The sequence below is a fragment of the Oryzias latipes genome, chromosome 1 (assembly GCF_002234675.1).
Source record: "Oryzias latipes chromosome 1, ASM223467v1".
In the NCBI taxonomy this organism is placed as follows: domain Eukaryota; kingdom Metazoa; phylum Chordata; class Actinopteri; order Beloniformes; family Adrianichthyidae; genus Oryzias; species Oryzias latipes.
Window position 1 is genome coordinate 3,417,637 of NC_019859.2, and position 24,811 is coordinate 3,442,447.

The window sequence follows — 24,811 nt, forward strand, 5'->3', positions numbered from 1 at the left end:
GCAATAATTACACAATATTCTTATGTTTAAGACAAAAACGTTACCAACCTATTCATTATACATGATAAAACACACTAGAAGACATGTTTTTTTTAATGATATAGTCAATTGGCATATTGTCTTGTGGTTTAAGCTCTTATCAATACTAAATTTCTAGAAAAATAGACGATGTATATTAATAGATTGGCAAACATGGTGTTTATTTGTAAGTTTTTCATGGACCTGAGAAATCTCCTTCACGTCAGTTTTGAGGATTTTGGCCTCTGTGTGTGAAAGTGCTTCCCCACCTGTGTGTGTAAACAAACGGGTCCTTCTTAAGGCTTGGGAGGTGGGCGTGGTTCGGATGCAAGCCCCGCCTCCGTCGCTGGTGGATTATTACCCAGCCTCCTCCGGGACACCTCAAAGTGTCACCCGGGCTTTTCCAGCTGCGGTCCAGCAGCGGTACAGGCAGGGGCGCCATAAACGAGAGCAGGACAATAGCAGACAAAAGCCTCCCCGTGCAGGAAGGAGGCCGGCCAGCTCTTTACTGTCAGGACTCCGCGGAGCTTTCTTCTTCTTTTTGTTTTTTTTTGGGAGGGGAAGAAGCTGTGAGTTTGTGCCTCCCTCCTCCTCCTCTCCGCCTTAACCGGCGCGGAGGCTCTCACCGACCCGCACTAAGCAGCACCGACTGCCGCCAGGCACCCACCCGCCTTTGGGATGAGCCTCACACGGAGCCCCGCTCATCGGAGCGCCGCGCGCGCGCTGCAGCTGGTGCTGCTGTCCGCGTGCTTCCAGGTACACCCGCCCCGCTCCATTTAAGCTAATTTTAAGCTAATTTTTATTGACACTTCGCAGGAGAAACCACTTTTGTGGTGACGTTAAGTGTTTGTTTGCTAACAACCATCATCTGCACCAACACAAAAGTTCATCTTCTTCAAAAGTTTGACTTTAAATTCAGTTTCTGAAATCTAAACCTGGTGTTTTTTTTGGTCTTGAAAGAAGATATTTTTCACTTTTGTGCATGTCATATCAGTCGTTCTGCGCACGAAACTTTTGGTATAATTCTCTAAAGACAAACTTGATAATTAAAATTGGTGCTCTGGTTTTATTCCAGCAACTGCTCCCATTGTTTGACAGTTAAAAGTAGCTTTTCTGATGAATCCCGCTTGATCTGGAAGCTTGTTGCAGTTTGTGCGGAGTTTTTAGCTGTCAGGACCGCAGAGACACCACTGCTGACATGTTTGACATGTTGGGGAGATTCTCCTGAATCACAGATTACAGTTTCAGCTGCACATAATTATATATTTCAGGCAAAAGATGACATTTTTCACAGTTTCTTTTAACCTTCACTCTTCCCAGCATCGGAAATGTTCCACATTATTCTTCAATTTTAAAATTTAAGTTTATTTTGGAAAGATCCGTTGTCTCATGAAAGCACAAATCTATTTTTATTATCTGCTACTGTATCTATTATTAAAACTCTCCAACTTTGTTTTATTGCTCAACTGTTGGTGGGTTTTTCCTCTAAAAAAAAAAATCCTTTTTTTGTCTCTGTGACATTCCTTTTGCTTTATTTTTTCTGTTCCCATTGCGTTGTGGTGTTACTTTATATTTAAATGGTTTGATTGAAGGCAGTTCGGATGCCTTCTACGAGGTTCTCAGTTAGAACTGCCCTTATGGATGAATACAAACTGACTGCTGGTGGGAAAGAAGTAGGCAAACCTGTAGGGGGCACGCAGGTGAAATGTCAAGGCCGTAGAGCGCTCTGTTAGCCTGTAGAGTGAAAAATGTTTGTGCAGATTTCTACGGGCATGTTGTGACTGAACGCTTAAACAACATTTAAGGGAGAAGTAGGAGAGACGCAGTATGGATTTTTCCCATTTGCAACCCCCCTAAATCCCGCAGACTTCACAAGGAGCCCATTAGTGCTGTGCACGTGATACGTGCGTGCTTCTTGTGGTACTGGAAATGAGGAAATTAGACGATTAAAATGTGGTTTGTGTGAGCGTCCTATGGGCACTTGCGTATCACGTGCACACTGCACAACATCTTTACGTTATAAGTGCTACCAGTTCCGTTATCAGTACTAAAACGTCACGAAACACTTACAACACGCATGACAATGGTAGTCGTATTGGTAGGTTGTACTAAGGAGTGCAAGACACACCTGTAATCAGTCACAGGCGACAAACGCTCTTTATTGCAACTGTTTATGCGATCGGTGTAAATAAGCTGATTGTAACGAGCAGAAAAGTGGCTTTCATGTTGAATTTGCACTAGGGCTGCACGATACGAATACAACTCGTGATTTGCGATAATATTGATCAATATTGCGATGATGATATAACTTGCGATACATGAAAAAATGGCAAAACGACCAAAAACATCATTTCTATTTCAGTGCAACAGTTTAATTTAAACAAGAGTCAACATAACTTAAACTAGAAGGCGCTGCATTTCCAGAAGAAAACATAGGATTGATTGCTATGTTGCTAAATGAAATGGAAACTCCAAGAGTAATAATTGGCCAAAAAAAATATAATAAATAAAGAAAGGATCAAAGTTGACCATAAATGAAGTGTAAACAGCACAATAACAAAAAAGATATTTTTGTGAAAAATGCCAGAGCCGGATACCGAACCCGTGAATTTCAATAGAGGCAAAAATCCTGGAACATCTTGAAAAGTTCAAGGATTTGAAGGACCAAAAGTCATAGCTGGAAAAAGCGGAAAGAGCTGAATGTTTTAAAAGTTGAACAGTTAAAATAGCTGAAAAGTTGTAGAAGGAGTTAAGTGCCAAAAAACTGTGGAAGATACTAGAATAAAGAAAGAAACGGCAAAAAAATGGGTTGACTGCTTTATAGCATTCAACCAATTATACTCCAACGGAGCGGCGAACATCTAACATAAAAAGGCTCCATGCGATTAGTTACATACATAAAAGGGATTTACTTGATTTGTTAATAACTGCCATAAGATTGTTTTAGCCCATTTAATGTTACCATTTTTTGCTGTCTTTTGCGATATGCGAATTGCACAGCTCAGGTCCACAATAACGATACATTTGTGATTTATTGTGCAGGCCTACTTTGCACCAATATGCATCACATTGCTAACATCAAGGGTTGCATAATGACGCAAAGTCGCATTTCCCCAGTTCAGAATCTGGGATCTGGAATTATGTTGATAAGACTTGAAGCGTTACAGTATTGGAAAGAATCAAAACACTGGATCTAAAGCTCCGGTGTTAAAGGGTTCAGTGAGAATCAGAATCAGAAGGACTTTTGGTGATGGTCCGTTCCACTCTCTAACGTTTCCTCACATCTGTTCTCTCTGCAGGTTTCTCCAGCTTCAGGACACTTTGAGCTTCGGATTTTGTCAGTGCAGAACAAAAACGGGCAGCTGCAAAACGGGGCCTGCTGCGACGGATCCTCTTCTGTGCTGAACGGCCGCTGCACCGGCGGCCAGTGTGACACCTACTTTCGTGTCTGCTTGAAGGAGTACCAGCTGAAGGTTTCCCCGGTGGGGCCGTGCAGCTTTGGGACGGCGTCCACTCCTGTGCTGGGAGGGAATATCTTTTCTTTTGTAAATTTCAAGAACAGCAAAGCCAGGATTTTGTTGCCGTTCAGCTTTGCGTGGCCGGTGAGTCCTAAAGTTTAGCAAAAACATGGCTGATGTTTGGGCTTTAATGATTATTCTTGGTGTTCTGCAGATAAAGAATTGCAACAACTCCTATATGGGCTTAAAAATGTGGCTTTTTATGTGGTAAATCAGCAGAGAGAAGCTGCAGTTCCTTCATCTCTCTTCATGGGATGAACACCATGTCAATAAACACGTATATTGATCTTTACCAAACCATATTTTAAAGAAACACTCATAAATAAAGACTTGAAGTTTATCTTTTACCATGCTGAACGGATCCAAACTTCAGGACTGGTTTGTAACTCTGTTGACCTGTTACCATGGCAACCAAACCAGCTCCAAAGGATGAGTGGACCTCTGGTAGCGTTGGGTTCAAGTTGTTGCACTGAAACAGCTGCCTCTCTTAACTCTTTATTTTTTTTTATTTTTTACACGGTATTGCCAAATTCAGTACGACATGCGATGAAGCTGGAAGTTTGTGGGGGCCCATGGGAATCCTGGAGGCAGTTGTCCTTGTTGGTCAGCTTTGCACCATCTGAGGGATTATGTGGGTGGGCGGAAGAGGTTTTATATTCATCCATTAAATTTTTAGGCTGGGTTTTTTTCGGAGACGTTTGATGGAAAGGATTAAACTTCGAGCTTGAATCTGGACAAAATGAAAAAGGTGTTTAAGGGAGATTTTTTATTTTTTTATAATTTGCTCAAAAGTAATAGTTTTAAATTAATTCCAATAGTTTTTATGATCAAGAACTGTACTCTATAAACTCTGTTTCATATTTGAGTAGCTTTAGGATTTAGTGTCGGATATGTGTTTGTTTGAACGCTTTGAGGCTCATTTGCTGTTGGTTTCTTGTGGACTTGGGGAAAGTCTGTGCTGGATAAGTCCTCATAAAGCTTCTTGAGGTTCCCTGTTCACACTGGCCAAAGATTAAAAGCATGCTGCTGCAGTTTCCTGCCTGCTTCCCATTTTTACTTCTTCTCTTTTGCTTTGTCCTGTTTTTGTCATTTCCTCCCTTGACCTTGCTTGCCAGCGTGGATAAAGGACTGTTGTTGGTGGCGCTGCTCAGTCGGCTGAAGGACATTCTTGCTGTTGACCCTGGTAACTGCCATGTTAAATGCAGCCATAATGGGGACATACACTGACAGGATAAAGTTTCTGTTGTTGCACCCCCTTTTTTTTTCTTCTCGTCTGAAGTGGCGGGCTGATCCAAACAGCCTCTCTGTGCGTCACCCATGTTTACGGAGCTGTACTTGAGCTCAGAATGTGTAAAGCTGGGCCAAAGCCACATTTTCACTCCAGACCTCCTCAGATTCACCCCTTTCTTTGAAGGTCGAACATTTGTTACACTTGATTTTCTTTTGTTTGCTTTCCCTCTATGGAAGGGATACTGTAGCATAATTAAAAATAAAAGTCAATACCAGAAATGCTTTTTCAATATGAAAAAGCAATCCACCAAAATGTTTTTTCCTTTTCTTTTTCAACACCGCTTATTCTGTCCCTTAATTAAAATGATAAAAAGAAATGGTATTTGACATTTCATTTCCAAAAAGTTCTCTGGTAAATGTGTAGCAAAATTCATTTAGAAATGTCTAATTTGACAGTTAAAATGGATTAACAGAAATGCTTTTTCATTTTCAAAATGAAAAAGCATTTTTTGACTCAATATTAAAATGAAAAAGCAATCCACCAAAATGCTTTTTCATTTCTACTTAAAAACTGCTTATTCTGTGTCATAATTAAAACAAAAATGCAAAGAAAGGATTGCATTTTCATTTTAACATCCACCCTGCGAACATTGTCACATTATTCAATTCGAAAAAGCATTTCCAGCGGGGAGGCGGGGCGATGCCATCAGTGTTATCTCCGTGTGTCCGGCTGCTAACAGACACATGCTAGGAGAAGTCTAGCTTTGTGTTAGCGGCATAATCATAACAGTAATAAAAGCACATTTAGACGATAGTCTCCTGCAGCTTCGCGCTGATTTTGCTCGATGACCGCTGGAGTCCCATCAACAGCTATAGCAGATGCGAGCATGGCGCCAACATCTATCTTTTAAATGTGCTTCATTACTGTTGTGATTATTATTAAGGGCCTGCTCGCTCATATTTTTTTAAATCCGTGCGGTCAGTGCTTTTTCCTTCGCTGCAAGGAGGACTCGAAAGACGGGTTAGCATTAGGCTAATATGTGCTAAAAACACAGCCGTGGAGGTACTTAAAACTCCGAACAGGCAATGAGTATTTTGGATGTAAATATGTGGGAATTACATCATCCTTTATCTTGTTCTGGAAACACAAATTCATGTGATGGTTTCTCAGATCGTAGCAGCACATCGGCCTTCGGCGATCGGGAGCTTCGGTTCGCGGAGCTTTGCGCTCTGCTATGCGGCTGCCGGTCCGAAGAAAAAAATGCTTGTCCGGGGGGGGGTTTCGACGAACCGCGGTGCGACCACAGAAGGCGGAAATGCTGCTACAAAGTCCTGAGAAGCTTTGTAAAATCATTAGGAGTTCACAACCATCACAAAAAATTTATTTTTAAATATGCTAAAGAATCTATTCCATACCCCCCCCCCCCCCCCCCCCCCCCCGCCTTGTCTTCTGTAGTAACTGATGGCTTACATGAACGCATTTCTTTTTTTTGGAACAATGGTCGGGCTGGGCTTCAGCTGGAGCTTATGAGACAGTTCAGGGGTTTGAAAACCCATAATGGGGGCTCACAGTTGTGGACAGACAGTCATGGCATTGGATAAGCAGAAGGTCTTGAGAACTAGAGTAAAGTCAGGTACGTTGAGGACATACCAGCTTAGAAAATCCTCAACCCAAAAAGTATTCTAAAAGTCAAACGTTTGCTAAGATGGAAATTCAGGAAACTTTGGTGTAAAGCCTGTTTTCTAATGTTCAATTCCTTTATGTCTCTGTGAAGGTGAAAGTAGTTCTCTTGAGCAAACATTGCTGTTGGAATTGGTGGTGATGAGATGATTTCTGACAAATGAACACCAGAAAACATTTTCCTATCTGTTGGTAACGGTTTGTATTGACCTTAAGGTGATTTATTTTGCCTTTATGTTTACTAAAACCTTTGAGGAAGTATTTTATCTAGAGATCTAAACAAAATGTGGTTTAGAAAAATGCAGAAAGAAGTGAACGACGGTGGCTGTAAATAGCTGCAGTCAGATGACGTTTGTGAGGTTTTCATGGGGGTTCGGGGACTGCTGTTGAGGTTTGTATTGGAACAAATGATGCTGTCTGAACCGGACCACCCCCAGAGACACACAAGCAGGCACACACACACACACACACACACACGGACGCTCTGACAAACTGGTCATCCATGCAGGACCAATCAGCAAGGCGCCTGACCGATTTCCCTGCAGTCTGACACTGAGAGTATTTTTATACTGTTTTTTTTTGTTTTGTTAAAATGACTCAAACTCTTTTGTATTCTGTTTATTTCAGATTTCACTCCTGTCATTTTTTTTTTGCAACATCTTATATCTGTGCCCTAAAGCATCCTAAAACTAAATGCATGTTTGGGAAGCACGTCCTCTTAACTGTCCATTAGTCACTACAGGAATCTCCAATAATAATAAGGAAGTTTGGTTCCTTCTGTCCTCGAACAATTAAAGCGTGCTCCAACTTTGTGGTGGATTTTGATCAGATGCTGTATTGTGTGTCAGGAAGTTGGATAAACATAGAAGGAAATGAGCTGACAGTCTTCTGACCAGACTGCCTAAACTGTCATTACATTTTGGACAAACTGCTCCACAACCAACATTACCGTCCACGCAGGACTCTGAAAGACTCTGGAGGATTATAAGATTCATCTCTTGAGTTTCCAGTCTTTGGTGAAATGGATTTTTCCCTTTTTTTTGTGCTCTGTTCCGAGGTGTCCTGATTTGTCAGCCAAACCTGGACCTTATCTATGCCTGTTGACCAGTGCAGGAATCATTTGGTCTTTGATTATTTCTCCTGTGTGCACTCCTTCCTCCAAACCGTTTCCTCATCAGCATCAAGCTTTGGCCACACTGGGTCTTGTGCATCTCTCCTGAGCTTTAGAGAGGTCTTTGTTGTTCCTACATGTAACTCAAATGAGTTTATCCTGATTATAAAATGTCTGCTTTAGGCTAAAGCACTTCATTCACGTCATTTTATTTTTCAGAATAACCATTCTTGCTCTGATACATTTGATATTTACATTATATTTTTATTTATTGTAAGTTATTGAAGTTATGGTGGTCTCATGTTGAACGTTCAAGGTGTTTGACAGGATTTTGGTAAGGATGTGGACCACCTTTTCTGATTGGCAAGAGTGGTTGCCATAGAAACAATGAATCAGACCAATTTTGGCACCAACATGGCGCCATCTATGTCGTTTTGCAAAAAAAAAAAACAGCGACCGGATTGACTTCATTTGGTCGGAGGCGAAAGTAAGTCTCTTTCTCTGATGATGTCGCTCACTGGCTTCAACTCTCTTACACAGTGGTTGGAGGTTAGCAGGTTCCCATCACCAACTCAATACTTTGGTGACCCAATAAGAGGGCTGAGCTTAAACACACTGATTTTCAGTTTTAACCTAAGATTTGTTCATTTACAAAACTCGAATTGAACTCATGAAGCCCACTGATCAATTTTCATTTAGTCGAATCTGACTACTTTGACCGTCAATCAAAAAGTTCAGGGTTAAAAGTCAAACAAAACCGGGAAGTTTGTATTACTTTGCAATTACAAAGCGTGTCTGATCCTTTTCTGTCTATACAATCAAGTCAATAAAGTACTTTAACATACATTTAGATAAATTCCTAACAGCTGTGCCCTTTTAAAGTCCTATATTATAAACAAGTTAAAGAAACAAACATGCATCTTACGATTGATTCAGTCACTCTTTTTGATAAAGAGGTAGCTGGCCTTTTAGATTCTTGTTTCTTTTACTCATTGAGTGAATAATGTTTCCACATCATTCAGTTTTTAAGATTATGTGCAGGGTATTTACGCTGTTGGTTTGTAAAAAGAATTAAGAACTATTGCAGTACATGTCCCAACAGTTTGACACACAAATGAACAGCGTTATAGGATTGTCAATACCTGGACGTTATGTAACCATGGAAAAAGATGCAATTGTTTTGTCATTAAGCTCTCACTGTGTAGAAGAGCAATTGACATTATCGTTCAAGCTGTTGTTGCTCTTTTACGGTAATTAAAAAAAAAACTGGCTTCTCTTTTTTTAGGGTGTATTCAGACTGAGCACATCTGATTCACTTAAGGTGAACCAAAGTTTGTTTCCTCCAATAATCTGGAACATTTTAAGTCTGAATACACCTATCGGACCCTGGTCCGGGACTAGGAACCGATCTATGACCCAAATTTTGGCTGAATAGTAAAGCCGTACCAAATTAAAATGTATTGTACCCGACGTTGATGCAGACGTTCTAAATTGGTCAGCGACACATAAAGTAGTTTGAATATGTGTAGTAACCTGATGAGGACTGCAAAGCGCAGGACTTCCAGTATTCTTTCTCTCGTTGCTTTGCCCCGCCCTCGTAATTCCTGGCCAATGACTGAATAAATCGTAAGTCACAAGGTTTTGTTTACAGACTTACAAACATAAAAGTTTGCTTGACGGTAGTCTGAATACAGACCAAATGCAAGGTTCAGGACTTGATCCAGACCAAATTAAGCAGATTCAGTCTGGACCAACTGATTTTTTTTTCCCCCCATCTGAATGCACTTTTAGATCATTTGATTAGATTTGAACTCTTGACGGTACCATATAGTGAGAAACGGCTGAATATGAGGGATTCAAAGCTACAGTTTATATCAACTTTCCTTTGTCCATTAGAGATCATTTGCTGCGTTTATATTTAATTCATGTTGGATTGTTGGTAAGAAGGGAAAAAAACAATTCAATTTAAAAATCTTTAAACTTTCAGTGAAATTTTCCTTTTCAGCTTATTTTATTATTGTTTTTATTTTATTACTCTAAAATATTTAATGCTATTTCTGCAGTTTGAAAGTATATACTGTATATTCTAAGATCTTTTAGAACTGTTATGCTAACGGGGAAAAAATTGTTCACTTTTTATTAGTTTTATCACTATGCCTTATATTTGTTTGCAGAAGAAATTAGCAAAAAGTTCTGAATGTTCCAGCTTTTTCATAGGGAACCAGTGATGCCTGAAGTACATCTCACTTTCATCATACTGTCAGTCAGCCTGGACAAGACGTCAGATAAACCACCATGCAGAGCATAATGAGAGGAAGTTGGCAGCTCTGTTGCTCCCCCCGCCCTGTCTCGACCTGCCTCCACATGTTGCCTGGCTCTACCCTTTCAAACTATTTTCCCACATCCACAAAAAGCGATTCCACCCTCTCAATCAAACATTTCAAAGCACCAGAAGTGATGGGAATTTGCCAACACAAAGTTTTTCTTTTTTTTTTTTTTAAGTTCTGTTTTCTGCTCAAGGTGTGATGGGAAATTTCTGGATAGTGACCAGCTGCATACTTTCCATCTGCACAGTTTTCTTAATCCTATTAGCTGCTAACATGCTTCAAGCTACCACCCAATGAGTTTTGCACGCAGCTCAATCTTCTGCTCCTTCATGGTTGCAGAGACGTCAACCTGCTTTAGGTTTCACTGAATGAGATGATGTAAAGATGCTGTAAGAGTTGCTCCAAAGGTTTGCAGTCACAGATGTTATGTTGCTTATGTGGCGTTGGAATAAAAAGTCTTTGCAGGACCCTTTATGGCCACCTTTGAACAAACCATAATTTTAAAAGCTTTTTAATCCCAATCTTCTGCCTCTTCAGCTTTGGTCTTTTTTTTTTTTTGTAGTGTTCTTTCTTTTTAGAAAACCAGCAGAGCCATGTTTGGTGTTAGTTTCTGTTCAAATGCTCCCCGTTTGAGTAGAAAACCACCTGCACTGCCATGTTTAAATAAATCCGCTCCTAGAAAACATGACATCCTCTGTTCCAGCATCTAGTAATCCTGTCGGCAGCTGTGAGCGCTCCATAAACCAACATCACAGCTCGACCTGACCACTAATCTGTAAACTACACGGACTGGCTACGTTTTCCAGCAGGGCTGGGAATTGGTAGGTCAGAGTTTGTGGAGTTGCTGTGGACCCACTCCAACATTAACAGGGCTTAATGAATGTGGACAGGGTGATGTAAGACCACACAAGCAGAAACTAGGAGGGAAGCACAGAGAAGTTTTAATATTAATACACGACCTGAAATACTGCGAAAATCATGAAAACGCAGATCTTGCCACTCTGTTTTTTTGTTTATACCTCCACTATGGTCTAAGGTTCTCACAGTTGTCTGGGTGGGGCAAGAGGATTGGGATTGACTTTTTCTGGTTTCAAACAAAGTAAAGATCCTCAAAAACAGGTACCTACTTTGTATTATTTCTAGATACTTTCCTCTTTGGCTTCTAAAGCACATTTGAGTGTTCTGGTTAGATGGGTAGATGGATAGACATACTTTATGATAGACTAATAGTTCAGTTAGTCATGAATGAAAACACAAACATAATAAAAGTGCCAAGAGTGTACAAGATAAAAGACATAGCAAGCGTAATTATAAGAGGCAGAGATAAAAGTATTCATAAAACTAACGATAGTAATACCGTGATGGTGTTCATCTTTTGGCTCATCCTTTCAGGGGTCACCACAGCGAATCAGCTTCCATTAAGTCACACAGGTGGTATAGAAGAGATTTTTACACTGGATGCCCTTCTTGACACAACCCTGTATTTTATCTGGGTTGGGGACTGCCACAGGGAGACCCAGACTTGGGCCCCCTTTTGGCTACATAGTTGGGCAGTGGTGTAAAGGGTCTTGCCGGAGGACCCACACTGGAAGGAGCTTATTGCGCTCCCTGGAAATCAAACCCTGATTTCCCATGTGCCAGTCCTGCGCTTAACCAACTTTGGTTAAAGGTCAGAGTCAAAGGCAACTCCTCTAATGTTTCCACATGTTTGACTGAAGCATATTTCACTACGGTGCTACTACTGGACGAGATAAGTGTTTTCTGACTTATTTAAACTACAGATAACCTTGAGCCATTTCGTGAGGCATAATCATATAATTTATGACATATTTTTCTCATCAGTAGGAATTGAAAAAAAAAGTGCCTCTGAATTGTGTTTGCACTTTGCAGGAATTGTTCAGTTTTGTAGTCTTATGGGGCTCAAGAAGATGTGACGGATTTATTCTAAAAAGCATCAGCAGTCTATTTTTTTTTTCTAAATGGTTTACGATAATCTATTTGTCATTCTTTGTTTGCAGAGATCATACACATTGATCTTAGAGGCTTTGGACTTCAACAACGACTCCTTGTCTGGCAGTGAGTATAATAATATCCATTACATGTTGAAACGAAGCAGCCAGTATGTTTGAATGAAATCAGACGAGCCTAGTTATAGGATGTAGTCTGGTTAAAAAGTTTCCTTTTCACAATGAATTATGACACATTTTAATGTACTCTTCATCAAAAAAGAAGGAACATTTAATTTAAAGTCAAATTTAGGAATTTTGTTTATAAGGATTGCTATAAAATGGTATCTAAAGATGTAAATCTATTCAATAAGTATTTTTAACCAAAATCAGGTCAAATTGGACGGTTTTTAGTTTTTACTTAGTTCTAAAGCAGAGCTTTTGTAAATGTTTACACTCAGGTCAGTCTCATTCAGAAAACAGCCTATGTGTGAGGTGTATGTGCGCAATTAAGCTTTTGTTTAGGTTCCTGTTTCGCACCCAGTGGTCAGCGAGGTTGTCAGCGTAAGAGTGTTGGCTCAATGCTATATTTGGCGTCCCTCAGGGAACCATTATAGGCTCAGTGTGAGGTCAGCCGGCCTCAGCTACGTTGTTTTTATTGTAGAAAGTGAGAGTGAAAAAGGGTGGGGACACCATTAGATTGAGGTTTCCGTCGATACATGAAGCCGCACGTTTGTTTGCTTGCCAACTGAACTGCGCTGCCTAAGCTGGGTGTCAAACTTTGAAGAGTTTTTTTTTAATTCTAAACCCAAGTAGCTGTCAAACCGCTCAAGGAGGTGAAATGAAGAGATTCAGCCAAATAAGTACAGAGCAAATATTGACATCCTCAGTTTATAACCGTCAAATTAAGTGTCCCATCTTAGTGCTTGTGATGTTGCTGAGTTTGTTCCTCTTAGTACTTGGTGTCTTTTTGCAGAACAGTTACACTATTTTAGCTTGTAAAAACAGTCTTAACTGTCAACTTTTAGACCAAATTTTCTAAAGTTCTTTTACATCATGCAAAGATATTTAGGGGCATTCATGTGATACAAATTTACATTTAATTCAATCATAATGCCTTATGCCTTAGTCACACCTGCCCTTAGGGGGTGATACAGGATGCCTGTACGCTTGTACCCAGGTGGCCCACTTGAAATATGAAGATTATAGACATAGATTATAGAGTGAAAATGTGCATGGATGTCTTTTTCTACGGGCATACAGAAATGGCAGGGCGTAGTGGAGACTTATACAACAGGGAAGTGTGAAGTAGGTGAGACACAGATTTTTTATTTGTCTAACCCTCGCCCCCCAAATCCTGTGGACTGGGCAAGAAGCTTGTAAGTGGCGTTTATGTGATAATTGCAGGGTTCTTGAGCTCTCTGTACAGGTTTACCCATTTTTTTTAACCTGTGGACAGCCTTTTAGATACATGTGAGGGCAGCTAATACTTTACTAATGAGAGTGTGGTGTAAGGGCGCCGTACGGCAGCATAAACCTTACAAAAAAATAATTTTTAGGTATAGGCCTGCACAATAACTGGCAAATTTATCGTTTTTGCGATATCAAGCAGTGCAATACGTATATCTCCAAAGTTGCAATACTTTTCACTGATATCGCAGATCGCCAATTTTCCTCGTCGTGCAGCCTTATTTAGCTATAACTGAAAATCCTGAGATGATGGCGGCGATGACTTTTGGCAAAGCTGTCATTTAACTGTGTGTGATGTTTTGGAGGTTTTTATTTTTACTGAAGGTTTTTTGACTGTATAAATATTTAAAGTTGGTGTCATGATGCCTTTTTGAAACAAAAACATTTTATATACTATACTATATTACAAAAGTCAATATTAATTAATAACATTTTAGATTTCAGTCAAATTTGATACAACATTTTTAGTTTAAAAAAGACCTCACACTTTGTAAAAGGATCTAATCACGACATTGCACCTATTTTATTTAGAATAGGTTTTGTAGGACTAGAGGAGATCTTTAAAAAAACATAATAGATTTGTTTGTCCTAAACTTGATAAGTGTGGTTAATTTTAGGTGAAATAAAATAATTAATAATTAGACTGTCACAACAAGAGATACTGGCAAATCATCACAGAATGCTCAGGGTTGATGGTGAACATTCAAGATGGTACCTTGTAGGTTTCTAAGTTGTATTTTGAAATGTTGATCACCTCAATCTGGACCTTAATAATAAAGTAAAACCATTAGACACCTTCTTTAAAAAAAAAAAAGAAACATTTTTTGTTTCATATGGAAGCGTGTTGCATTAACAAAAACAGAATGGGTGATCTTCGTTCTGACTTTTTGTGTTAAAATAGACACAATTTGTCCGTGCTACAGACGCTAGGTTTATGTGCTATGCACTGTTTATTTTTGTTTGTGGTGATGCAGAAAATGAGTTACAGTTGGAGTTTTTCAGTAAATAGGATCCACGTGTTCTGAGCTTTGCCTTCATGTTGATGCATGTGACGCTGCAGAGGCAGGCAGGGACCGTCAATAAAGTACACGAAAACACAAAAACAATAGAAGTTTGTTAGTGACTCAGCAGAAAGAATCTCAAGAACAAGTACCGTAATTTCCGGACTACAAGCCGCTACTTTTTTCCTGCGCTTACAGCCTTGCGGCTTATTCAGTGACGCGGCTAATTTATGGATTTAATTGGTGGCCGCCATGTACGTACTTTCGAACTCAGTGAATAGTTTGAATTCTCTATCTAACACCAAGCACGAGGCATTTTTATTCAACACACCTCTTAGCAGCCAAACAGCATGGACTTGACTTCAGGTCTTAGACACTTCAGTCATGGTTCAAAAAAACGAAACACGCATGCCCGGCCGCATCCCAGAATCCTTTGGGGCCAGTAGACCCAACGTGCACGTGATCGCCGCTACATTATGATGAAGCTTTCAAGTTAAAAGCAATCGTTAAAAGCAGCGTAAAAAAGTCCACCGTCACCAACGGGTTTGGAAAAGCCGGTTTGGCTGCGTGACGGAGAGAACAGCGCATGGAGTGGATTTACACTCCATTTACGGTTTCTAAGGAAACCGTAAAAGCGGAATTTTGCTTTGAAAAACTCACAGCCTCCGTGTGAGCTGGAGACATCTTCTGCTGATTGAGCTGCGGGGCCGATGGCAGTCTGATGGCTCCCACACGTAACAACGCACCCGCCCCTCATACACAAAACGTACAGTTTTAAGTCCGATTGCTCTGCACAGAAACGATTTGCTCCATCCACCGGCGCAACGGGGACGAAGTGCTCCTCCTTGAAGCTGCCCTGGCCAGAGGTGTCGGAGTAGATAGGAAGGGGAGACAAGGAGCGCGCGGGGCGGGAGCGGAGCGCAGAGGCTTCTGAATTCTGACGCACGCGCCGCGCTGAGGCGCGCGCTTTTCAGTCGCCGCTGCTTTATTTTACCGGTGTGTTTTCTAACCAGTCCTGTTACTCCCATAACGCCGCGACACAAGCGGAAGGAGAGCTTTTCCCGTTCACCCCTCCATGCACTGCTGCTCATTCTTAAACACATACAACAGAATGGCGAGCCGGGCGTTGGCCCCGCCTTTAGCCCCTAAGACTCATGGGAAATGTGGAATCGCAGATGTAAATTTCCTCATTATAACTGAGGGATGTAATGTTGATTATATGGTTACTGTTTGTAATTTTATGTTAGATACCTAGATTGTCAATAAGTAAAAAACAAAATGAAATAAAAACACCATAACTGAGGGACTTGTGAACAGAATAGAGGTCCATGCTGTTTGACAGATGTCGATACACTCAAATACGTGACCCAGAGGCAAAACTGGCACCACCCACAATGTGCTAATGAATTGCACTCACTCTGGGATGCTGGGCGTGATCTGTCAGGATGACAATATCGGCTAACACATGCGCGGCTTGTACTCTGACGCGGCTTGTGTATGTATAAAATCAGTCAAACACGTGAATATGGGTGGGTGCGGCTTGTAATCGGGTGCGCTTTTGTAGTCCGGAATTTACGGTACTCATTATTATTGTTCAAACAAACTCAACACAAATCCGTACTATCATCACATTTTCTCTCAGAGTGAACCGGCATGTTCAAGTAATGCAAGTTGTAGACGCGTCCTTATTTCCTCGCTTTAGGACAAGAACTGTTGTAGTCCTTAAAAAATTATAGCCAAAAACTTTTTTTTTACATAAAATAAAACAAAAAATTTCGAGTGAAAACCGGAAATATATATTGAAAAACAAAAAAATATATATCATAAATGTGAGCGTCCAGCAGGTCAACAACGGACGTCGCTGCTTCGTGCCCAACGTTGTCGTCGGGATTGACTCCCAGACAAAAAATAAACCCTTCATATGGGTCGATATTTAATACTTTCCCGACGTTATGCTCTGTAATGTTGATGGATAAAGTAAGTAGGAAGAACTGAACCGACTGGTGATATCTTAAATAAACAAATAAACACAACTCAGGTCATGTGACACGCACACGTTGTGGCTTTTTAACTTTTATTTTCAGCTCATTTGATAGTTTTCATGAGCAGATGAGGTTAGTGACCAGCCTGTTTGGAGTTCTTTGCTGCTGTAGTTAAAAAGAAAAAAAAATTAGTACAAAAATGTGAACAAAAAACATTTGTATTTTCTTATTTTAAATAGGTGAAAAAAATCAGAAGGAAGCCCCCCCTCTTTATTTTTTTTTTTATTTTTTTTAATGCTATATGCTTCCATGGTTTCACTCTGTTTTCAGTTGCAGTTTTCAAGCAAGCCAAAGGTCCACATTTCAGGCAGGATTCATCAATGAAGTGCTAAGTTTGGATGTTTGCTTAAATATCCCGCCTTAAAGGGAACCAGGCTTTTTTTGAATCTGCTACCATGGTGCCATTTTTTTAATCCATCATCCTGTTGCAAAGTGTCACAGTTTACCTCCAGATCCGTGGTATGGCCGGCGTTGAGGCTTTTCAGGCTCGTCGCTCGGTCCAGCCGCCTGTTGGTGAAACAGACGCTGCCGCCTCGGCCTGACCACACTTTCCACCCCGCTGGTGAAATACCACAAAGCTGCGCAGCATTCTCAAAGTTTCTGAAGGGTTATCATGGCTGGATTGATTCTCGCTGATGTTAATCCTCTTTGCTGGTTTAAAGACAATAATGTAAAGACCGATTAGAACCATCAGAGCGTTATTGGATCCACTAAAACTAAAAATGTTCTGCATTCTCCGAATTTTGCTCCTTTCTGATCCAAAACATCTTGCTTTCTCAGGTGTTGGTGGGGCGCTGATCGAAAAGGCCATCCACTCTGGCATGATCACCCCAAGTCCACAGTGGCAGAAGCTGGAGCACAACGGCCCCGTAGCCCAGTTCCACTTCCAGGTTCGCCTCCGATGTGACGAGCATTACTTTGGCTTCGGCTGCAACAAGTTCTGCCGGCCACGGGACGACTTCTTTGGCCACCACATGTGTGACCACAACGGCAACAAGACGTGCCTGGAGGGCTGGTCAGGACCGAACTGTAATGCTGGTGAGGACTCGGAAAGTGGCTCTTCAGATCAAACCACTTTAAACCGCCAACAATTCCACAAAAAAAAGAATTTTCACCAAATAAAACAGCCGTGGGAACCTTGTGTTCTGGACATTTAGAGAAACAGGGATTCTCTCATGCCTTCTTGTTGTAGAACATTTTACACAAAGTGAGGAGATTGCTGCATCTAGAAGAGTCCTCTAGGACACTAAAACTGCTGTTTCGTCCTAGTTTCTTCTGTTTTAACAGCCACCCTGCTCCAGCCATTTCCTGCAGTTTGTTAATTTTCTTTGTTTTTATTCCTTTTTTGTGGCAGCAATTCAATTCCGTTAGTGCTGTTCGCATACATTTGCGCTCCTTGCCTGCTATTTAACTGTAAGAAATTAGATAAGCATTGAAGTTTGTGTGGACGTCCTACAGACATCCTATGGTCATTTGCCTACTGCACACTAAGGTGGTTGAACAGGTCGTCCAATGATCGAAGGGTCGGTGGTTCGATCCCGTGTCGATGTGTCCTTGGGCAAGACACTTTACATTCTCTGCCGCCAGTGTGGCTCCAGCTGTAGCTACATCAGTGGTTATCATCACCAAGGAGAATAAGGAGAGAATGAATAATGGACACACTGTAAGAACTTTGAGCGTCTGGAAAAGCGCAGGTAATCCAATCCATGATTGTTATTTAGTACTCGCACCTTACTAACAACTAGAGCGTGGCATAAGGACGCTGTACGACAGCATCACCCGTACGCCATAAATGCGTGCGACTCCCTTACAAAGAGTTCACGGTTCACTTGCTAGAGGCACAACGATGGTATGTTCCAGTTTTCACAAAGTCCCTTAAGGTGGCCGTACGAGCCTCCAGGGAACTGCAAGACACACCTGAGCTCCCCTTAAGATGCGTTCGCTGCTCTCTAGGACCCCTCCAGAAACCGCAGGATCGGAAAGGTTCACCCCCACCCCCCCCTACGAATGCATGTGACTAAGGCTTAAAGCTGCTGGTTAACATCATGTGGCAGCTGGTGCCAATTATTTGGTTTAAAAAAAGGTGGATCAGTCAGTAGAACAATCCAGCTCGATGTCTGCTTTGGACTCTGCAGGTACTTAAATTCTGATTCTCTAAAAAAGACCAGTTTGCATAACAATATATAATAAAAAGAAAAAATCCTAATTTGAACTGATCGTTTCATTTTTCCAGTTCCGAGTCAAAAATTAATAAATATATATATATATATGCAGTGTGTTGTCATGGTAACCCCTGTTACTGAGTGGCTCACTTTCCCATCACGGATAATCTCATTTCGGTGTAGCCGACCGTAGAGATTTACACGCAGTTTTGACATTCCTTTGTGTGCTCTTCTTTGCAAACTTTCTGTGTTGCCTAATGTTTGTTTGTGTGTTTGTTTGCGTGTTCCTTTTTTGCAGCCATCTGCAAACAGGGCTGCAGTACAGAACACGGTTTCTGCAAAGTCCCCGGAGAATGCAAGTAAGAACTCGCGTGCGATCATGTTTTCTGCAAAAAACAAACAAACAAAACACAGCTGTTTGGCATTCCTTACAAAGATGTTTTAGTAGCTTTACTTGCTGGCTTTTGTTCGCTTCATGTCCATGACGGTGAACATTGATATTAAGATGCTCTGCTGTTGGGGTTCCTCCCTCAGGTGTCTGTATGGCTGGCAGGGGCAACACTGTGACCAATGTATCCCTCATCCTGGCTGCGTCAATGGCAGCTGTGTGGAGCCCTGGCAGTGTCTCTGTGACACCAACTATGGAGGACAGCTGTGCGACAAAGGTAACCGCTCCCCCATAAACAGCTGGACTCATGAGCCGGAGTGGGTTTTCAAAAAATTTAAAAATATTTGATTCCATTGGTTTGAATGGAAATTAGAAAATCAGTTTATTATTAAGTCAAATCGTAAACTTGTGAATTCAACTTGATTTAGCATCACGACAATGATAGGAGCCCCTGATCTGAACATGTTATGGTTGATTTTAGTGGGATTTTAGTTTAAATTTGTGACTTCGTTACCTAATCCATATTTCTAGTTTCTTTCGTTTTCCTTTTAAAATCTCACTCTGATCACCTTTTGATCTATTTTCAGTGGTCTTTTATGTAAGATGATGCTATTTTTAACCCTCCCCATTATCATTTACACAAATTTCCTGCTAGCTTACAGTCCTTCAAACACCCAACGCAACATTACTAGTTCAACAATCTCTAATATTTTATTTGTTTTTTCTTTTTAAAAAACAAAAATCTAAGATTTTAAAAATAAGATTCCACTTTGCATTCATAGAAAAGGTCATCATCCTGATTATCTTGAAGAGAAACCTAGTATTTTTTAATGTAAATAAAGTGTTTTCTCTCGACATGCAGACCTGAACACGTGTGGAACGCGGCAGCCATGTTTGAACGGAGGAACCTGCAGCAACACGGGACCTGACAAATACCACTGCTCCTGCCCCAAGGGCTTTTCTGGGGTCAACTGTCAGATAGGTGAGAGGAAGAGCCTTAGTGAAGTTCAATGAAACGAGTGACCGGGGCCTCGTGACGACGAAACCACTCTGTTTTCTGCTCTAGCAAAGCTACACTTAACCTTTTATATACCATCAGTTTAAACTCGCAAGAGTACAGAAACGCTTCCTCTCATGCTTTTGTACTGTAAGTAGCAATTCCTGACAGATTTGGTGCTTTGATTATTGCAGGTCATGAATTATTATCAATACTTGACTGAGTGGTCATTTTATCACAAATCATTTTTTTTTTAAGTTGTCTTAAATGTGATTTTTAGACAAAAAAAAAGGATTGTCTAAATAAAGAAAGTGAACCCAGTCACTCTGACTCTGAGTGCTTTAATGTATGCAGTGGAGACTGAGACAAAGTGTTTAGGTGGAACGTTAGCTGAAGCCGTGTGTCTGTGCAGCGGAACACGCCTGTCTGTCCGGCCCCTGTTTGAACGGAGGAAGCTGCACTGAAAACAGTCGGGGGTTCGAATGCCTCTGTGCCCCCGGATGGACCGGACCACTCTGCTCCATCAGTAAGCTCTTACTTCACGCTGATGAAAGTAGTGTCTTCAGTGTGTTTTTGAGACATTATTCTGGTGATTTTATGAAGAAAGTTGAGCCTAAAATGGCTTTGAATAGTATTTATTTTTTAGAATCGTTATGAATGAGGAGCAGACTAAAAATGCCGTTTGAAAAAGAGTTTACCAACGTCCTAGAAAATGACACTGTTTTTTTTAAATTTTGGCTAAAAACGGCATAATCAGGAATAAAAGAACAACTGGGAATGCTCTGCCAACAGATCTAAAGATGATCGGAGTGGGTTTTTAAATAACCTGAGTTTGTTTTTCTGTCAGATGTGGACGAGTGCCTGGAGAACCCCTGCAGTCATGGAGGAACCTGCCAGGACCTGGTCAGTGGCTTCAGGTGCATCTGCCCCCCTCAGTGGACCGGAAAAACCTGCCTCATTGGTCAGCCGTCACTTGTTTTTCTAACATAAAATAATTACATTTTTCAGGATTTTTTCTTTTCACATGGAAAGTTGTGAAATTCCTTTATCCTTTGATGTAAATTTTCACTTTTCAAAAGTCAATGTTGTTCCTTACGAAAGCCGTGAATAGCCTACGTTGTTTTTTTTTTTTTTAAATCCCGGTTTCTTGTGATGGCATCTCCTAACAGTAGATGTCATTATCATGAGATATCAAATTCCTGACATAACGAGGAATATACTGTTTTCATTTTTCTACGATTTTCAGCAAAGCAAAGCAGTTTGTCAGAGAAAACGTCCAACACCAGAACAACTGATCAATTTATGACCGATTATTTTAATTGTGGTCTAACTGGGGTGAAGATTGTGCTGATGTCGGTCATAAACAACGTCCAAATCTGTCATGATCATTTACCGAGATGGTTGGCCTGGCTGCTGCTGCGCAGCTGAGAATTTATTTCTGTATTGGTCGGAGTTTGTGGGTTTTGAATTTTCTCCTTGCACTGTTAATTTGCCTCCAACCACATGATTTCCAGCCTCAGTTCGGCTGCTTAACCTGGTTTGTAAGCCTCGTCTCTGACTCCTGATTTCCACTTCTAACTGAGTTTTCAGTCTCTGCTTTCAGAAGATAATATTAGAAACAACCTTTAGCTACGCTGATGACATTTTACCTTCAGGGAAAATCTAGAAAGGAATCGGTCTCATCTTTTAATCGGTTGCCTTGTTTATTTTATTCATTCGCTAACTTTTTAAATGTCACGGTTCGTTAAATGTTTTCTATTTTTTTTTTCAAATAACGTAAAGTTTTCTAATGTTTGAAGAGGAAACCTCTGCCTGAAAGTGAAGTCTTTACTCCTATGTAGTATTAGTTGAAGTGCTGGGAAGCCCAAAACAAGAATCCCATAAAAAGATCATGGAGCTGATTTTGAACTTGAAGTTCTCCAAAGCTGCATTTTTAACAGGTGGTCTTAAAAAGCTGTAGTTCAAAGCTCATCCAGCTGATATTATCACAGGATTTCAGAGCCACTGGGCATAATTCAATTGTTTGGAGTCGCTTCTTTTGTTCTTTCTGCTGGTGACAAATAAGCTACTTTATGTGCAGACGTCTTTGGAGGTATGTCACAAAATCGTGAGCACACTTAGGTTTTATAAACCTTTTAAAATGCTATTTATATACTTATTTGTGTCTTTGACTGCACTGGAAGGTTGAGGGTAGGAGTGACGAGTCCCTTTGACTGCTGTTTTTCAGGATAAACATTTTAAAGATTGAAAGCCCCGTCCTGGAACAAACAACCAGCTAGCCTTTTTTGAGGGCAAATAGATGGTTAACCCTTGTGCTATCTTAGGCACTTTAACATTGGGAGTTGGGTCATCTAGACCCACTAGACAGTGCGCTGAACCTTTTTTCTTCAATGATTTGTGATCTTCACTGGTGTCCATGGATTACATGAAATCTTTCCACCTCTATCCACCTTTGTCATGGTAGGGAGAACACGTCAATGGAAGGGTTAAAACCAATTTATGGGGGTGGATATTTGCTGCTCTACTGTAGCTGGGAGGGGCACCTGCAGTTTGTCTTTAGAGCAGTGGTCCCCAACCTGCAGACCTGTACCGGTTCATGGGACAGTTGGTACTGGACTGCAGAGAAAGGGAAAAAAAACACAACCTACATTTTTCCTTCGTGCAGAAAAGATCCAGCAAAGAAGCAGAAGAAGAGCCTTCGACTTCAAAATAAAATAGAAATATTAAAGTTCAGATGAGGCTAAAGCTGGCATCTGATTTTTTTTTTTAGCTTCCGCTTTGACGGTTATGGGTTTAGGGAAATCTAGAGGTGTGTCCATATTGGAGGGCTGCGTTCTTCCTGGGCTGCGTTTGAAGGCTGCCTACGTCACGGCGCCGCGAAAAGTGCTGTCCGAATTCTACGATTCCTTCAAATGCGCGGCCAACCAACACAGCCTTCTTTTTTCCTGATTTCAAGGATTGGTCTGGTGTATCCTTCTATGCTGTCCATATCCCAAGATGCATTGCAGCAGAACCCGGAGATTTTCTGATAACATAGTGGACTGTGAAGCGGGACCCAGAGTTGGAGATAATCACAGCTTTATATAATTACACCTCCAAGATTAAACGTTGGATCAAATAGGCCAGCTCCATGCCTGGTTCACTGTTCCTGTCTGTTCGGCACTCACGGTTGCTAGGCAACAGGAAATTTGCTGATCTAAAGGCTGGAAAGATCTAAAGGCTGGACTCGTCCAAATTCAGAGCTGTTAACATCCGGCCAACGTCGCCCGGGAAGGCCGCGGCCGTTGAATTTGGACACGCCCTGTATGACATTTCAATGGTTCCTACATGAAATCTAGTGTGCAAAAAAAAAAAATGCAAACCACCTGCAGATATTTCTCAGAGGATGATAAACGTTGGCCACAAAAGTTAAGGGGAAGCTGGAGGTAAAAAAGAAATCGGGCACAGTTCAACCTCGTACATACCGGTCTGTGAAAATATTATTGATATATTAATATTGCCTGTGACCTGAAAAGACGTTGAAGACCACTGAATGAGAGGGTGGGCCTCTTCAGCACCTGCTGCTTTATGAGAAAGTAGGATTTGTGCATCACATCAACCTCCAGTAACACCAGTAGAGGTTGATGGAGGTAAAGCCCTTTTTCTTTCCATAATAAAGTTGCTGGGGACGGTGTAAGCTAATTAATTGACAGCAATTGGGGGACACTAAATACTTATAGGGTGTCGAGCAGCAATGTTGTGGCCAAAATAGTACAATCAAGAAAATAAATGTAAGTTAAACCTGGAAAACAAAATGAGAAAACCTTTCCTCTGGGAATTTGACATGCATCTAATGACACGTCAGTTCTCACCGTGAGTCAAGGAGCATTTTGAGAGCATCTGTTTTGACCTGCAGCAGTGGGTCTGGTCCTTTTTGTAGGTTGTTTAAGGTGTAAAAACAAAACTTTAATAAAAAATAAAAATCGTCTGTGTCCTGGCATAGATGAGGACAAAATGATTGCAAGATAGAAGAAAACTAACTGGTTCCAGGAGCAGCTGGATCACAAATGTCTGGGCAGAGGTTCAAGGCAGTTCTCCCAGCAGCCATTTTGAGAGAGTTATTGTCTAAATATACACAGGTATTTAGACAATAAAATGATTTCTTTCCCTCTTTATTTGCTTTCAAAAAATATTCTCACATCTCTGCTTTCTTCAGTTCTTTGTCCACAAAAAGGAAACACAAAACAAGTTCCACTTTGCATAGAATAAATATTTACTAACAGAAAAAAGTATTTCCAGCAAAGTATGCTTCCTCAGAAATGAATCCCGTCTGTGTCTAACTCAGCGCTTTGAGATTAATATTTCATTAAATACTACGTTACGTTCCATCCTGCAGCTGTTCCAAGCTTAATGTTATCAATATTGTTACTTTTTGTTTTAAATTTTCAGATGCCAATGAGTGTGATGACAACCCCTGTGTCAACGCCAAATCATGCCGAAATCTGATTGGAGGGTACTTCTGCCAGTGTCTTCCCGGTTGGAGAGGCCAGAGCTGCAGCATCAGTGAGGAAAAACAAAAGAAAGCTGTGGATGAAGCAGTTAGAGCCACAGCATTCAGTTTATGCACAGAAGAAATGTTAGTCAGGAAAATGTTTTTAAAGGGTTTCATTTGCTAAACGTCAGACCCAACACGGCATTAAAGTCTCAAATTGGTCACACAGGATAATATGTGGAAAAAGTGAGAAGAGTTGTGGTTCTTTACGTGAAATTTTTACAGATGAATCACGAATGAACGACGTTAAAACCACGGCAAAAGTACGAATAAACCACGCAAAGAACGCACAAATCAACATAGAACATGAACCGCACATGATTATTGCGCCTTTTATATGCAATTCATTGGTAATTTGTGTGTTAATTACGTAATTATTAACGCAAAAT

The 24,811-nt window shown here is 40.8% G+C and overlaps 1 protein-coding gene across 1 annotated transcript in view; it reads left to right on the forward strand.

Annotated features, from left to right (window-relative positions):
* The first annotated feature begins 394 nt into the window (after positions 1-394).
* LOC101169088 (protein jagged-1a) overlaps positions 395-24,811 on the forward strand; it is a 44,131-nt gene continuing 19,714 nt past the window's right edge. Inside the window, exons 1-10 of the mRNA XM_004065601.4 lie at positions 395-774; positions 3,318-3,620; positions 11,904-11,961; positions 17,125-17,382; positions 18,805-18,865; positions 19,041-19,171; positions 19,757-19,876; positions 20,304-20,417; positions 20,739-20,852; positions 24,320-24,433. Coding sequence (XP_004065649.1) covers positions 697-774; positions 3,318-3,620; positions 11,904-11,961; positions 17,125-17,382; positions 18,805-18,865; positions 19,041-19,171; positions 19,757-19,876; positions 20,304-20,417; positions 20,739-20,852; positions 24,320-24,433 — 1,351 coding nt within the window. The 5' untranslated portion in view covers positions 395-696. The remainder of the gene's footprint in view (positions 775-3,317; positions 3,621-11,903; positions 11,962-17,124; positions 17,383-18,804; positions 18,866-19,040; positions 19,172-19,756; positions 19,877-20,303; positions 20,418-20,738; positions 20,853-24,319; positions 24,434-24,811) is intronic.